At 41.3% G+C, this 17056-nt stretch overlaps 1 protein-coding gene and 1 non-coding gene across 2 annotated transcripts; both read left to right on the top strand.

Annotated features, from left to right (window-relative positions):
- Positions 1–404: 404 nt before the first annotated feature.
- On the top strand, positions 405–2283 carry LOC4802954 (GATA zinc finger domain-containing protein 17). Its single transcript, XM_001359730.3, has 2 exons — positions 405–511; positions 1412–2283. The coding sequence occupies exons 1-2, from the start codon at positions 497–499 to the stop codon at positions 2072–2074; spliced, it is 678 nt and encodes a 225-aa protein (XP_001359767.2). The 5' UTR covers positions 405–496; the 3' UTR covers positions 2075–2283.
- Positions 2284–11990: 9707 nt separating this feature from the next.
- Positions 11991–12063, top strand: TRNAV-CAC (transfer RNA valine (anticodon CAC)). Its single transcript has one exon. It is a non-coding gene; the product is annotated as a tRNA-Val (tRNA).
- The last annotated feature ends 4993 nt before the right edge of the window (positions 12064–17056 follow it).

Below are 17056 nucleotides of genomic sequence, written 5' to 3' on the forward strand. Positions count from 1 at the left end.
ACCATGTGAACGACCGTGAACCAAGTGGCAAGAGTTCAGCGAAATGCCTCAGGTAATCAGCTGTTTCTCAGGCCGAAACCTAAGACTATGCTGTTTTCTGATGCTGATACTGATGCTGCATTCAGCAAACAACATGATGATTTATAAAATATGTTGACGGAACAACTTAACTGACCAGAAAGACAACGGAGCAGACAAATTTTCAGATGGGAGCCGAAAAAACGTCTGTCGAAATAATACAAATAAAATACCCCGTTGCTGGACGGCGCGGCTTAATCCGGTTATTAAACTTTACACTGTCCAACCAGGTTGCGTGTAAGTTCCCCCTCCTTTCTCATTTTATTTTGTATTATTTTGTTAAATGAAATGGCTTTTGAACGACTATAAAAATGCTGCGCATGCTCAGCAACGCTTTTAGTTCATTCAAAAATATCAAACCGTTCGGTTGGGACTGGAATACACCCCTATACCATAAACGATATAATATCTAGCAGACATGTCTCTGAAATACGTAAGTTTTGGAATGGAATGCTGTTGCATTAATTAGACAGTTCTAAATTGCCGCAGGCTATAAATGAAAGTGTTTTCGGTAAGGTTTCGTTTCTGGTCTTTCTGGACATAAAATGTATTAAATAATGCAACAAATTTGTTCTAATTGTGAATTTGCATACGAATAAATTAGTGAACAAAATCCAGTTTGAGCAACTCAAAATCATTTATAGTGACGTAAAAGATTATGCAATTGGTTCTGACGGCAAGAAAGATCAGATATTTCCATATTAATATCATTTGTTTGGTGAATTAAAATTGATTTTGAAAATATATCAGCTATTAAATATTTATAAAAGACTCGTCTGTGGTGACATCAACCATGGTATTTACCTATATTTATGACTAAATAAATTACTTTATTATCTGAGGTGTGAATCTGCGAACCATGAGCATAAGATGACAGATAACTTCTTTCTTTTCATCGACACAAATTTGCATACATTTCAAGCTCTATTAGTTTCATTATAATGCATATGTTAATCCGGGTCTAATGACCTTTCTCCCCAGAGGGAAAAGGCAGCAAGCTTCCGTTAGCATCGCCAAGCGAATAGAATGGGCGACCAAACGTATCTAGTTTCAGTTCCAAAAAAGACGCCAAACAATGCAAGGTTTTTGCTATTTTTGGAGGTCGAAACGAATCAGCTTAAAATACCTTTCGAGCACCCACACTTCCAGAGCTAAATTTTTGGCCAAATTTTAAAACTGGAACAAAGCTTTTTGGACTAGTGGCTATGACCAAAGTCGAACAATAGGGCCATAACTTAGGAGCATCTTGACAAAAAGTGGTCTACAAATCAAAACTGGATCACTGGATAAGGTTATGCCATAGCTTCAACTAATTTTCCCACTGTTTTTCCAGTTATTAATTGCCACTGCAGTGCTGATCGGCGTGTGCCATGGTGATGTGTCGGAAATAAACGACCAAAAAATCGATTTTCTAGTGCCATTCAATGATTTGTTGCCGCCACTGCTGGACGAATCAACCATAAGCCCAACCACAAGCTCAACCACAAGCACCAGCACAACATCTACCACAACTACAGTGGCACCTCCTCCTCCCACGGCAGCCATAACGAAACCCACAAAGAAATCGTATTACCAGAAGCCCGCTCAGCTCAACAAGGACGATAAGGTCAAGCCCAGCTCTGGAAAGCAGACCATACAGCTCCTCTCGCTGGATCTGCTGCCACCCTTCGAGGATGAGGCCAAGCCCGAGCAATCAAAGCCCCAAGAAGTAGCCAAAGTAGTGGCCGCGAGTGAGCCCAAATCTGTGGCCAAACTGGCTCCCACTCCACTGGCAGTACTGAAGCCCCAACATGTGGCCAAAGTCGCTCCTCCTCCGCAGGCTGTTCTGAAGCCACAGTATGCACGCATTGCCTCCCCGGCGATACATCCCACACAGGCCTCCATTGGGGGAAGCTATACCTCTCGATTCTCAAACTACTTCCTCACGAGCACCCCGCGGCCACGGCGTGGTCCCCTGCCCACACTGACGCCCTTTCCACGGCACATCAAGAAGTAGAAATCCAATTAATTAATTTAGATAAGAAGTAAATCAAAAGCAAAGTAAACAACAAACATAAAATTAATTAAGCACAATACAAACTGAACGGAAAACAGAGTGAATGAGTGGAAAATATTCTGTATTATTTATAAACGACAGTTTTAAGCGCCACAAGTGAATTATGTGAATTCTGAAAAATATACATAAATTAAAAACAGAAACAAAAACGATTGAGCATACAAAATGGAATGGAAAACATCACAGAAAGCAAATTGTAGGGTAATAGATGTACATATGAATAGAAAAGAGCTGTCATCTCAAGAAACATCAAATGAAGGCCAAATTTCAAAAGGAATTGGAGAAGAGAGCTGTCAAAGAGTTGACAGCTTCATTTCAAAATGTATAATATGCAAGGCAAGGTGTCAGCTTCCTTCTGCACAATGCACAAGTATCTTGTGCGCAATTACATATATTTAGCCTCTCTCTCTATCCCTCTACTCCTTTGTACTGGCTGACACACTCTAATGCGTGTATACCACAAAAGCGGAAAGCAAATTCATCAACGGCATTTAATTAATTGCCAGCAACGTGCAAATAACTTGGCGCCACCGAAACTGAAACCGAAACTGAATCTGACACTGAAAGCCGCTGTCAGCTGCCAAATAGCTACAAACGCTCTTAGCCCCCGGCTAATATACATATTATGGCGCCCTCTCGAATCTCGAATCCCGAACCCCCAAACCCGCACTGAACCCGTCCCCAACGCGTCTCTTGACAGTCGTTCAACCTGCTAAATGCTAATTACGGCCCTCGACGACTTGGCGTTGATGATGTTGCCGGCACTCGGGGCCGCCGCGCCGTCAGATATTTGTCGCATTCGAACAGAGCTCCCAAAGCCGGTGCCCGGACAAGGGGACGGGAGCCCTGTTGCAGTGGTAATCGCATAGTTTGGGCGATCTAATCAAATCAAATCATTGCCGTACCGATTAGCCATATTTATGGCTCCCGTTTGTCACTCGACATTGATATTGTTTCGTTGTCTGTCCATTTGTCTGTCCGCGTTAATTATACGGCTGATTGACATTAATGCGTTCGCCCGTGTAGAGGGTGAAGAGGATGCCCCTGCCACTGGCGATCTTGATGCAACAGCTTATTCAAATTGATATCTGGCCATTCGCAGATGCGTAACAAATATTTTCCATTGATTAATGATATTAACATAAGTTTAAAAAGCCATATAATGAATGCTTTTGATAAATGTTTTAAGCAATTATATTTTTTGTTGGATGGGGGACATTCCCTTGCATTTCATTGATGAATCGTTTCGTTTTGCTTACACAATTTCATGTTTTATTACAGTTTGTTAATGTTGATAAGCAAATGGAGGGGCATTAAGCTTTCAGAGATCTGTTTATTTTTGTTAAAATTAAATATGGTACTCATATATCTCATATTTTTGGATGAAAGATGGAAATATTCTTAGTGTTGATTTTGCAATGCAATTTCTTCTGCATTTGGAACGAAATGAAAAGAGCAATTTATACTGTATATCAACATTATTTATGATTTCATTTCAGATACGTTTTCAATTAAAATGTCCAACAGGACAGAAAAATATTTGCCAAAAAACCCGAAGCCCAAAATTCGTTCATCTCAATTTAGTGTGAAATTGATAAAACGCTTTTCAATTGCCATGACAACTTTATAAGCCGATTCTCCTTCTATTCTAAAACGTAATTTAAACAAAACTGAAACAGAAACTGAAACCGAAGCCCCTCAATGTCAGGCCGTGACAAAATCATAGCGATTTAATGCGCTTCAACTAATTACTGCCAGTGGCAACAATCTGGCTGATACTCGTCGTAGTAGTAGTCTGTTGTCCCCTTCCAGCTGTGGCCGGGAGCTGCCAAGCCAAGCAACGATTTAAATGACACTAAGCGATGCCGAAAGGCGATTCGAATGGTGGGAATTTCCAACGCCAGAACGAACTCTGTGTACGCTTAATGAGCTCTGAATGCTATGCTAATGGTAATCCAATAGAGGGGCGGTCTGTCAGATGCTTTGATGGAACCCTATCTTACCTAATGCAACCTCAAGTCTTCCTTATCGTATATCACACTTTTTTAATTGGATTTCAATTGGTTGCTGATGATAATCCACTTTCGAAGAAGTCCTATCTATAGTTAATGCGATTTTAATAGTATTATGTTTCTCATAATTCGCTCAAACTGGCTCTCATCTATTTAAGCATTTAATCATTCTTTTCTCAAAATGAAGTTTTTCTAAATGATGTGCTGATGGAAATCCACTCAAAGCGAGGTTTTTAAGATAGTTTTTTCTCTCTTTTCTAATCATTTATTACATTATTAATAACAAATTCGAAGCCGAAAGTTTTCATATTCCTCTCGAAAGGGTATCGGCCTGATGCGCTCTCATTAAAAAAGTTTTGCGTCTGATGCGTGGAAAGCCATTAGATGTTGGCCCTGGCATTGGAGGGGGGCTTTCCACACCCTCACGACACACAGACACACACACATATGCAGGATTGTCATGAGTGTCTGTGTGTCTGTATGTGTGGATATATCGTGGCAGCATTAAAAATCGCTTTTAACAAATGGTGCCATAAGCTCTTAGGCAAACTTTTAATGTGCACACATACTCGCACATATAGTGGTGGATCCTTGGGAGGGGTGTTGGGGGTGCGTTGGGTTCAGAGAAAGATTTATGTGGCCAACGCTGGGTATGAGCGTTGCAAAGTATTTTCAACTTTAACACGCAGCCTGAAGAGTGGCCTCGTTCCCCATCCACCACACCCCACTGCATCCTCGCAGCAGAGAACAAGTATTTAGATATATTAAAAGTGTCTAGACACGGCCACATTAAAACAAACAATAAACCATTCACATAATAATAATACAAGAGAGTAGAAATAACAACTAAATTATAATATACCACCCATTTTCGAGTGTGGACTCTTCGAGTGTCCAAGTAGGTTATTTTCATGGTTAATAAGATCGGACTGTTATTTATACTGGATGCAAATGAGAGTCAAGCAGACACCCATTTAACAATCATTTTTTACGCCAATTTAATTAAATTTTTGCTACTTGCTTCCACGGTATGTTAATTTTATTTTCAGAGCCAGAGAGCGGAGAAAGACGATTTTCACTTTTCGCAGCTGTCGCTGAATGAATTAATGACCTCAAGTGGATGGTCGAAAGGACAATAACTTCCTGCCACAATACTGCTGTTGCTGCTGCTGCTGCGTACTGCTGTAAATGTTTGCGCAAATTTTAAATTGATAGTAAATATTAAAGTTTGCTCGCAGATTCATGGGTGCCGTGCATCCTGCTGGATCCTGCTTTAAATGCACTTTTGGCGCCAACTTTTCTCATTTCGGGCCCCGCGGCATACAATAATAATTTTTAATATGGCCATGTTGCAGGCCGTCAACCAAGAGGGATGTGAAATGTGGGATGTGTGTGGACGATGATGAGGTTATCATCCAGCTGGCTACCCACATATCCCTTTAATTACACTTTACCATCAGATGAAGATAAAAAGAGACAGACCCCAACGAAGGATGGGTTGTACTCGTGTATTTCCAGGGTTAAGGTTCGGGTGGATTGGGCCAAATTTACATAAAGAGCAAACCGATTGAAGTATTGATTGTCGAATCAATGTAGCGTCAACGTTGCCAACGTTGATCTGCCCATTAGCCGGGAGCTACCCATAGCAGGGAGCAGACCCATAGATGTTTCACCCAACCGTTAATGTCTCGCTTCAGTTACAATAACGGAAATGAGTTTTAATGTGGAAATAATTGCATGTCATTGACGTTGACAACAGCAACAGCAGTACATCCACACAGAAAAGACCGAAACAGCGACAGCGAGACAGATACACAAACCAACAAACCATGTGAGGAATATTGATATACAATAATATCATTAAATTTCATTTCATATTTGCTCTCTGATAAATGGCAGACAGTTCAAGTTGCTTCTGTGCCCCTGCCACTGCTCCTGCCACTGCCACTGCCACTACCACAGATGTATCTGTATCTGTTTCTGTGTCTGCATCTTCTTCAGAATTGATTGAAATCGAAATGCAAAACCTTGACTCACTTCTCATTCGGCATCTGGCATTTCTTTTGATTCATAACTTTTTCTGGCTTTAATTGAAAAGTGAAATCCACAAGTCCATTGAATTATATATTATTTTCTTTTTATCCTCTGATTTCTTTCGGTTTTTTTTTTCTCCCCCCATTGAACGAAGACCTTGATTTTTGGTATTTGCAATTAAATTTTGATGCTGGAATCGAGAGCACATTTGTATGTAATATTTTTTCTTGTGCCCCAGAAATTTTTTATAAATATACAAATTCCCAAGACAGCTGTGCAGAAATGCATTAAATAAATTCTGGAAAATGTTTTGAGCTGTCAGAAAATGTATTTCCATTAAAAAATCAAAGATTCTTTGAAGTTTATTGGGGTTAAAGATAATGCAACGTCCCTACATCAGATAATTATTTTGTATCTGCAGCAAAGAAAATATAAATAATCCAAGGCAGTGCCAGCTGCTGCCTCCACTCAACCATTTTACTCTCTCATATCTCTAAAGAATATCTGGGAAAATTCATGATTTTTGCTGGAAATTCAAAATGCAAAACCGAATGGCAAAAAAACAAATCATTTCTTATTCGCTTAACGTTTCCAGACAAAATGGAACAAAATGGAACTACGCATGAATAATGAATACTCTGGGCATCCGTCAATCATGAACTTTGATTACAATTTGTTTCGAGCTCAGGCCGAGGCACCGGCCGACAAACAAATTGAAGAAAATGACAAAATAGATTATCACTGGAAAAACAAGAATATGAAAATGGACAAAAATCAACACCCAGCACGTCCCTGCAACAAAAAATGAGTTGAGCCTGAAGTCGAGTCAGGACAGAGCAGAGAATCCTGCAAACAAATACAGTAATTGACCGGAGGAGCAGATATATTTGACATTAAAATAAATAATTCATTTCATTAAACAACAAACCCGTGTTAATTCTCAGACTCTAGAGCGTGATGGGGCTGGGGCTGGGGCCGGGGCTGGGGTGCTCATAGAAATTATTAATAATTTATTTTAGCACATTTCTGGGATTTTGCACGCCGGCCACACGTTTCGGCAATTTCCGGGGCAACAAAACCGGAAAAATACTTGAAAATGTAATAAATTTCGAAAGACGTGGAGGTTGGGACCTGGGACGAAGCTGATCCCCAGCCGGTCCCTGTCCCTGTCCGTGTCTGTTTGTGTGTGTGTCAAGGGTCGACAGCTGTGCGGCCCCGGGATGGGCTCCTGGAGAGCGGGTCAAATGTGAGTGCTTGACAAACTGTTGCCGCCGGGTCCAAATCAATGACAAAAATTACAGACGAATGCCCTGGTCTTGGGGTATTCCTGAAAATATTTGCAAACGTAACACTCCCCCCCAACCTTCACGGCCTTGGGGGAGGTGAGAAAATTAATTTCATTACCGAGTTTTGCGCCTGGTTAAGTTCTCCAGCCAAATGGCAATTTATTTAATGCCATGACCTTAACTCTTGTGATTCAATTCAGTTTCCCGTATACTTCTCTCATTAAAAACTTTGAGACCTTTGCTTTCCTTTCGTTCACAAAGCCAATTAAATGAAATTGTTTCAAGTACTTGGGCCATGGTCGTGAAAATGAATGCCAAAAGGGCCCAAAATTTAGTTTTTGTTTGTTTGGTAAATGAAAAGTGAATTTTATATAAAGTAACACTTTCACAGGGCCATAATTTTATTTCATTTGTTAATTGCCGACTTCTATTTTTGAATATTTACTCTACTAAAATTAATCACATCTAAAAGTCCCTTCACTACAATGGCACAAGAAAAGTGAAAAGTATTTAACAAAATCAACAAAGAAGTCCATTTTCACCCCCCACCTTGACCACTCCGTGAAATGAGAGCAAATGAAATCCAAGACAGAGCCTTTTGTATAAATTATTTTCCGCATCGCAGACACAAAATACAGAAAAAACAAGAACAAAAAATAAAAAAAGCAAACTGCCTCTCGCTGCGGCAGTCTTAAATCAAAACACCAAAGCTTTTCAATGCCACGTTGTGTTGCTTGGAGGTCAAAAAATGAAAAAAAATCAATGGCAGGAGGCAAGGGATGTATCCCTGGGTTCTGACACCGAAACTGGGACTACAATGGGGACTGGAAGTAGGACTGTTGGGTGTCGGAGAATGGGAGTGGACGCGTGCGACTGACGAGCTTAGCTGAAAAAGACCATTAACAAAGTAAACAGCTGCAGACGCGCTCCGAGAGTCTGTGAAGTCTCCCCCCAAGAATACCGTCGAGTCAGCATTATATTGTATTCTGAATGGAGGGAGAAAATAAAGAATTCTCTTTGTTTTGACACCTCATTCTGAAGTTTTTAAAAGTGGGTACTCTTGCTGCCGCTGTGCTGCGGTTGTTGCTGATAAAAATCGACTGCGTAACATATTAGCATAATTTGTAGGCAAGTTTTAAATAAACAGCCGTAAAATTCCGCCACCAACTAAAGCTCACAAGACGCCACTTGAACAGAAATTACGGCTTTCCTTTTTATTTGGGTCAGCATAAGATAAGCCAAGGTAACCCGTGTTCCCTCTTCAGATCTCTGAGAACATTCTGAGCCAGTGCTTATCTCCCGCATCTTGACAAGTAATTGCTCATGATGACCCAGATTAACGACGGTTGGGATTGAAGAGGTATCCTAGGGTGAAGCTTGCCCCAGATTTGATTAATTTCAAAGCTAAATTTGATTCCCCGCTGGGTTTGCGACTCCATTAAATCAGTGTGCAGTATTGTGTAGTAGATCTGGTATAAAAGAGACGTCCGACTTGATGGTCCCATTTCATTTCCTTGCCTTATATTTCGATCCACGAAGCATCCATAAATATCATAGCGATGAGGGAACTGCTCTGGCTTGAATATAAATAAAAGCCAGAACAGAAATCGATGGCGCTCAATGGCACCACCACAAGACATCCGTCAGTAATGGTGGTAATGGTTGGTGTTGGTGCTGGTGTTGGTGCTGGTGGCGAAATGGCCAACGGACAACGATCCACAAAACCGAAAACGGCACATATCGGTTATTGAAATTGTCTCGCAGGTGTCATTAACGTTGGCAGCACTTTACTGCCAGCAGTAGCCATGGCCGAATAGCAGTAGCCACCGTTGGAGAATGTGCAGATGGAGCCGTAGTAGTAGCAGCAGGTGCTTCCATTTGTGGCCGTGGCATAAACGAAGGCCAAAGTCCGCAGGACCGTAGTCAGCCTTCACTCTCTACTCTCCTCCGTTATCAGCCCCTGTCCGCTCTTTGGCAACGTCATTAATTTCGATTTATGGTCATTAAGCTGAAGCATCGGCTCCTTTCTATTTAATATGGAAAATGTTTAATGAGTCCTTATAATTTATGCGCATTTTTGTTGCGTGTGATTTTTCCCCAAAAAAATATATATATGTATAAATTATGAAAAAATTCTCCCGCCTGTCGATTTGAGTTTACGATTTTAATTAATGCCCTGCCATAGGCCATGTCTCTGCCACATCCTTGTCGCATCATCAGCTTTAATTTCACACTTAAAGTGTGTGCCTCTTCCCGCAAAAAAAAAAAACTTTTGTTTCATATGCCTCCAGCCCCCGAAGGAGAGGAAAATTATGAAAGAGTCGCAGCATATTTTCTTGCATACTTTTTGCACAAAAATAACAAACCATAAATAATGTCATACGCTCGCCCAAAATGCCAGCCAATGTTTGCCACGCCCCTTAAGGCAACCCAGGCCACAATTCCACCCAGAAAATATCCTACCCGTGGCCCATCTATATATTTCTTTCTGGTAGCCTTCGGTTTGCTTTTAGGCCAAAGTTTTTGAACTACTTGCACGTCTCTTTTTGGTGCGACGGGTTTTTTTTTTGGCGGGGGGGGCTTCTCTTTTTTTCGGATGTTTTGGCAACCCTGCTGTTTTGTGTCTTGGCCGTTTCTTCGGCAGCTTGGCCGAGCATCTTCATCTGCTGCTTAGGGCTGGCACGCCTTCTAGAGCAGAGGCTCCCGCTGCCTGTCGCTGCTTTATGTTGCCGCCGTCGCGCGAACCCAAACTTCAATAGGGCGAAAATGATAAATGGCCATGCTGGGGATTTTTTTCTTGTGTGTGTACGTAAAAAGAGCGAAAGAGAAATGGAACGAGCATAAGAGAGAGCATAATGTGTGAGAATAAATAGAATCAAATAATTTTTGGATACTTGTTTGCAAGAAACAAACCAAGTCTTAAGTTAAATTTAAGCAAAATTAAAGACAACGATTAAACGATTCCCATGAATGCAAAACACTTTGGCCTTTTCCCCACACACACACACACACACACAAAAAACCGTTTCTGCTTAAGCTCAAAGGCACTTAAATATTCACCATGATTACATCGAGTTAAATGATATTAACACAATCCCTGTACCCTGCTGTTTGTAATGGAAAATCTATTAGAATTTTCTTGAAAGTAAAATTTTACTTCATTCAAAATTTAGTTATTTCAAGGATCCACCTAATCACCTTACAAACCAAAATCAATAGGAAAACCCACTGCCTGATAACATCATTAGAAATGCTAAGAGCTTTGCCTTTGGTTACAAAAGTGAAAATGTTTCGAGTAGTTGCAGTCGTTTTTTGAGGCAGGGAGAGGCGGTGTTTCTTCATTGTGCATTCCAAGCCCCAAAAATGTTTCAGCCTCTTTGCCCCATACGAATATCCGACAAGTGAAAATCCAAATGCGTTCGTACGTTTTCCCTCCATGTTTACACAATTCAACCGCAAAATCCTTTTGTTTGCCAAATATGCTCGGCGTTCTGTGCTCTCATCTACGTTCGTATCTAAGTGTGTGTGTGTGTGTAGATTTTCTTCTGTGTGTGTGTGTATGTGAACAATGCATTGCTTCCTGTGTACGTTTGTGTGGGACTCTGCCTTGTTTCCAGTCTTAGCGATAATGATGTTTATTTAATGCATTTCAGGTGCAAGGTGCTATTTGCCATTTGACGTTTTGCGCGCGCCATCGTACGTCGGATTTCAGTGGCCCACCCACCATCAGCCCAGCCACCATCTTCATCCAGCACCCTGCTGCAACCTCGACTATCTTCATCTGCAACACACCCACTCTCGCTCCCCGTCTACTGACACTAATGCCCTGCTTGGGCCATTGGCTTATTGGTAGTGGGTGTGAGAAAAAGGGGGAGTTAGAAGCTGCAGCTCCAAGTGGGATGGGTGGGTGGATGAGCATTGTGGGTGGATGGCGCTCATTATGCCAAACGTGGCTCCATTCCATGCGCCCGAGCAGCTGCGACGTGCATGCGATAAGCGAGAGCGTTAGCTCAATGTCATACGCAGCGTATACGTAATGGTTCGGTTCGGTTCGGTTCCGTCTCCCCTTTTTGCAAGCACATTGTCCTTTAAAATGCAACACACGTTTTTGTGGCACTGCATTTATCGTCCCATCACATCCCATCCCCATACCCAAACCCGCTACTCAGCCAACGGCAACACTCTACCCATAAATAATGCACATAATCACATTTAAATAAGTAATTTAATTTGTGATTTTCACATATCGTTAAGTTCTTAAGCTTCATAATGAAAGCGTAGCGATGGGAGGTCTTCATTGCATCTCATCTCGTTAAATGCATTCACATTTAGCTCTTTTGTGCATTTAAACGATTGCTATGTATGTTAACTGTGGGGTTATCGCAAGGGAGTAAATACTGGCAATTTTTGGGAGGGCTGACAATTAAATATGTACGTATATTCCTAAGGTTATTTATATCACATGATGATAATCTTATCGCTACTATCCGTAGAGGTTGTACTTGGTGCGTCCTCGCTTCAGTTGTTTCCGTAGTGTAGCGGTTATCACGTGTGCTTCACACGCACAAGGTCCCCGGTTCGAACCCGGGCGGGAACAAGACTTTTTTTCTTTTTTAGAGTATTTATTTTATGTTCAATCAGGCCAACTAACGTAAAAATAGGAGAATGCCATAAACAAACAAAAAATACTAAGTTTGAGAAAGATTTATACAACCAAATCTTTGGTAGACAAAATGACGGCTGAACAGTGTAATTTATTTTATTTTTTTCTCAGATATCGAGGCAGAAATAATTCGAGAGAATGCATTGGAGACCTTTTGTAATATGTGTGATCTTTTTAGGATGTCCATAGAAAAACCATGGCTGATTATTTGTTCATCCCTAGATGTTAGAGAAGTAAGCACCGTCTTTAAAATACCATGCTATTATTCCAAACTAATCACCACAAATATCCCGCAGTAATTCCACAAAACCACCATTCCTCCTCGCTTATCCACTTTCATCGTTTGCACTCCACCCGCTATCACCGAAAAAACATTAATTCACATTTATTTACTGTATCAGCTTGCTGCTGGTACGAGTGGTCTTGGCATTGGGTTGCAACTTTTGCATACTTTGCATTTTTATTGCACAACATCCGGTAACAAGGACTTTTCGCAGCATTCAACTGTGAGAGATTCCAGCGGGGAAAGCGGAAGGCGGCGCAACCCCAAGTCAACCCCAAAGAGCCATTACCACAATGCCAGGGCTGCTGCAATTACAAACAGTTGTTCAACTGCTTGACTTGAAATGCAGCTGCTGGAGCTGTTGCCCCAATATGCAGTCCCACCCCCCACCCGACTCTCCTTCTCCCAGTGCTGTATCTGTATCTGATGCCGTAGTTTGTGGCTTACAGATTAAAGCGCGTACATCCGTGGCGGCATGGAAAAGCCGGATGATGAGGCCACGGCAAGCCGCGCATGCGTCTCGAGGATCCCAAAGCAAAAAACAAAAAAGAATATAGCAACAACAACAACCAAGGGGTAACCGGACCAGGACCGGGAATCGGGTTTCAGGATACACTGGGATCCACTGGGGTCACGCGGAGAGGGCGAAGAGAAGAGTCTGGTCAATGGCGTCCGGTGTCATTGCGTTTCCGTTTGAGTTGGCAATTTATACAATTTTCGCTGGCGCTGCTTGTAAAATGGATAAACTTTGCCACCGCCGCCGCACATTTACTTACTATGCGGCATGCAGCACGGCTATAGCTCTTGGATGGCTCTCGGACTTTTGTCCGGCCTCGTTTTTGGGATGGGGCAACGTTAAATTGATTTATAATTTCTCTGAGAGTCGCATTTTAACTCTTCCTGTTGCCGTTGCCCGTTGCCGTTGCCATTGCCAACACTCCTCCACGAACCGTGCGTCCTGTTCCCGTTCATTTGGCATTTTTTAATTCGCATTTTTACGCTCCAACCGAAGCCTCCAACCGAGGCTATGGCTACCCAAAGAGTGGCCGCGGCCCCCGCACAAATGCTTGGAAAAACATTCTTTACAGCGCAAATGTATGCATTTTCAGCGGCCCCTCGTGTTTGTATGAATTTTAACGCCAAATTGGTAACAGCCACAACTTGCATCAGCGTTTCGAATCATCCACACACATATACGAGTATGTATACTCGAGCTCTCCTCTTCCTTTCCTTTTTTCCAGTGCACCCTTTAATTAAAAGTCAAAAGTTCAGCAATTGATATTGTAATCAATTCATGAGCCTTGTATTTTATTTATCCTCTTGCCTTTGGTAGCAGCCGAAAATTCCTGGCCAATCAGAATTTATGGGTCAACAAACATTTCGAATGCATAAATCGTACTTCTTATAAAACAAATCAAGCGTGGCTTTTGCCAAGGGATTTTCGTTTCATCAAAGCTACTTTTATGGGAACGTTAATCACATTAATAAGAACCGAAAATATCAACAGTGAATGGCCATTAAAGTGACTGGATTCAAATGGAACTGTAAATGAAATCTGCCATCGAAAAATCAAAAAGAATCGCGCAAGGAGTCGCTGAGCGTAATGTCCTCACAAATAATCGGAATAATGCAGGCAACAGCAGTGATGAGATGAAAAGAGAGGACGAGTACTAGTAGGGATAGCCGGAGTAAATGACAATAATGACATAATAAAAACGACTGCTAAAATATACAGAAAGGAAGGAAGGTTCGATACGACATCGAAGTATTAGATACTCTTAGAAATCAAAAGAACCGACCCGTTTTGAAGGACCCGTTCAACCACAAACACAATATTAAATAATCTAATTGTTGCCTCTGCTTTTTTTCGTTACAAAACCCCCATTAAAAATAACAATACCCTCTACAAGAGTATACCAAACAGGATGGCAACTAGCAGACAGAAGCTGCCACTGCCACTGCCACTGCCCCAATGCCACTGTGGCTAAGCAGCATGACAATAAAATAAACGTTAATAACGATAAGATAAGACGGAGCTCAGACAGACATTTGCTGCGGTTCCGTGGTATGAGGGCAAATGTTAAAACAATAACCAGCTAAATGTGCCAAACAAGTCTGGAGGGGTAGGGAGAGCGTGACCAAAGACTTGGAATTTGTCCGCCACTAAGCTGTGAAGATGAAGACGTTCCGTCCGTCCGCCGCTCACGAAATGAGTGTCACCAGAAATGTCCTAGTACTAGAGAAGCAGCTCCATCCCAAAATGACATTAAATTCGGCTTAGAAGAGGGGGAAAATATATATATCTATTTGAATTGTGACTGTCATGTCAAACAATGTACTAAGGCTTTAATAAATTAATGATAATAACTCGCATAAAATGATGATAAAGATGAAGAAGATGCATACAATAAAGGGAAATACTTGTAAAAATTCTTTCACCCCTAAATACCATTTGACAAATCGAAAAGTTTTCATTTAAACCGAAAACCCAACCCCAACCCCAAACACAACATAAACCTTAAGTACGCTCCAATGAATCCAATTCGGTTGTGGGTTGGCCTCCTCTGAGCGCTCACCGAAACTGAAACTTTTACCTGTACCAGGACTTAAAGTTTATGACGCAGGTGTTTGTTTTGGATTAGAGCAGCAACCAGCCAGGAAAAACCCAGGACAGAAAAAAGAACAGAGCAGAGCATGAAAAAGATGGGCTTACCTGCCGTGTGAGAGAACAACTTGACCCAGGCAGTGTCCTGGTCCTGAGGTGTGAGTGCAAGTGTTACAACAACCATTCAAATGAGGATCCGTCTCTCTCTGCCGGTCCGGACAAAAACCTCAGGATTCGTTTTGCCAGCTTTTCAGCAGAACCGACCACAACAAACAGGCTACAGCCCCCCACATGGTTGCGGGGTGGATAAGGCTCTGTATCTCCCCTACAGAATGTTGACAAAACTATAGAACAGGCCTTAAAATTGTTTTTAAATTGCCGATGAAAGGCTAAAGCCAAGTGCGAACAACTGAATGGACAGCACATGGAAATAATTGTCTGATTTTTCGCTCGTTTGAACCGGAATTTTTTAAACTCACTAAGCCTTTAAGAGGGGTCTTGTTTCTGCGTTTCTTACGTGTGTTTTACTTATATTCTGTCAATTAATTTTCACACATAATTTGCTTATCCTTGCATCGGACTTAAAGCCATTTTGCGGCCCGTTTGGTGTATTTTCTGCGTTGGCATAATTAAAATACATTTTTTTTTGTTTCTGCCATGAAGACATACGCACTAAATATTATTTATAGGCGTTTGTTCGATGCTTTCGTAGATTTATTTATGACTTTGCGGGGACTTGTTAATATTTTTTACGCAATAAAATAATTAATAAGCGACAGCAAGCACCAACGGGGGACAGTATTAATTATATCGGATTAAAAATACATTAAAATATAACCGCCGAGTGGGGAAATAAACATATCAGCAAGATGCATGTACATATGTATAAACCTACAGTATAAACCTATATATAAGAAATATGAACATGATTCCTTTCCATAAGCCTTCCGCATTTGGAATTTATATTAATTTCGCGATTCCATCCCGACGTTGGCCTTTTAATCAGCTTTATTAATAACAGTTTATGCAAATTTAAATATATACGATTAACCTTATATACGATTAATCAATAACACACCGGGAATCCTTTTACATTCCGTAAGTATTAAAAAATACAAAATGTGGCATTTGCTGGGCTTAATTAACGGCGACATTTCGCCATATATGTAGTTTTCCATTAATTGTTGGCATCAAAGTGGATAATCCATTCCGGTATCATGGGCTCTTCCGCTCCGCCATTTAGCTAATTATCGAGTAAATTTTATGCCATCCTCAAAACGATATCTCGGCAATCTTTAATGAGACAGTTTTTCTTCCTTCTTTTGAGGGCGGGGAGGAAATTAAATTAAATTGCATTAACATTTTCCAAAGTTTGACTTTTTTGCAATTCTTTCAGCTGATAGGAAAAATGTGAGCGTATTGAATGCATAAAAAAGCACTTATTGACAGTTTTCCAAGAGCTTTTCCGCTTTGTTGTTGCCACTGCTCGGGCAATGAATACGAAAAGAAAAGTGCCTGCATTTGACAGACGAAAACAATGGCCCAGATAGAGGCTATAGTGGGGGTTGAAGTGCAATTGGCAGTAGGTGCAGCAGACTCCCCACTGCTGCAAATGTCTGCAAAAAAAATATCTTTTTAATTTCATTGAGTGTCGCTTTGCCATCGGAGAGACGACGTAGGACTGCGAGATCCTGGGTCTCAAGTGCTATTCAAGTGCTGGCTCATAATCGATTTCATTATTTTTGCAAGCATAGTCAAACTTTTTAATTACACTTTGTTACTGCATATGCAACTTTTCTCCTTCGGAAAAAGGTGTTATTCCAGCCACACCAGCACCACCATGATGGGCAAACACTCTGCTGCAGCTACAGCTGCAGCTGCAGTCCCTGGAAATCGTTCTATAATAACAGAATGAAATTTATGCATCCATCTAGAGTCGCTCGCACTCGTCCTTTCTCCCTTCTCTGGCTTGAGCACATGACACAAGTTTGTGCAACACTTAAACTTTAATTGTGCAAAGTTTTTGACCATGTCGTGTG

Source organism: Drosophila pseudoobscura, chromosome 2, assembly GCF_009870125.1.
Source record: "Drosophila pseudoobscura strain MV-25-SWS-2005 chromosome 2, UCI_Dpse_MV25, whole genome shotgun sequence".
In the NCBI taxonomy this organism is placed as follows: Eukaryota; Metazoa; Arthropoda; class Insecta; order Diptera; family Drosophilidae; genus Drosophila; species Drosophila pseudoobscura.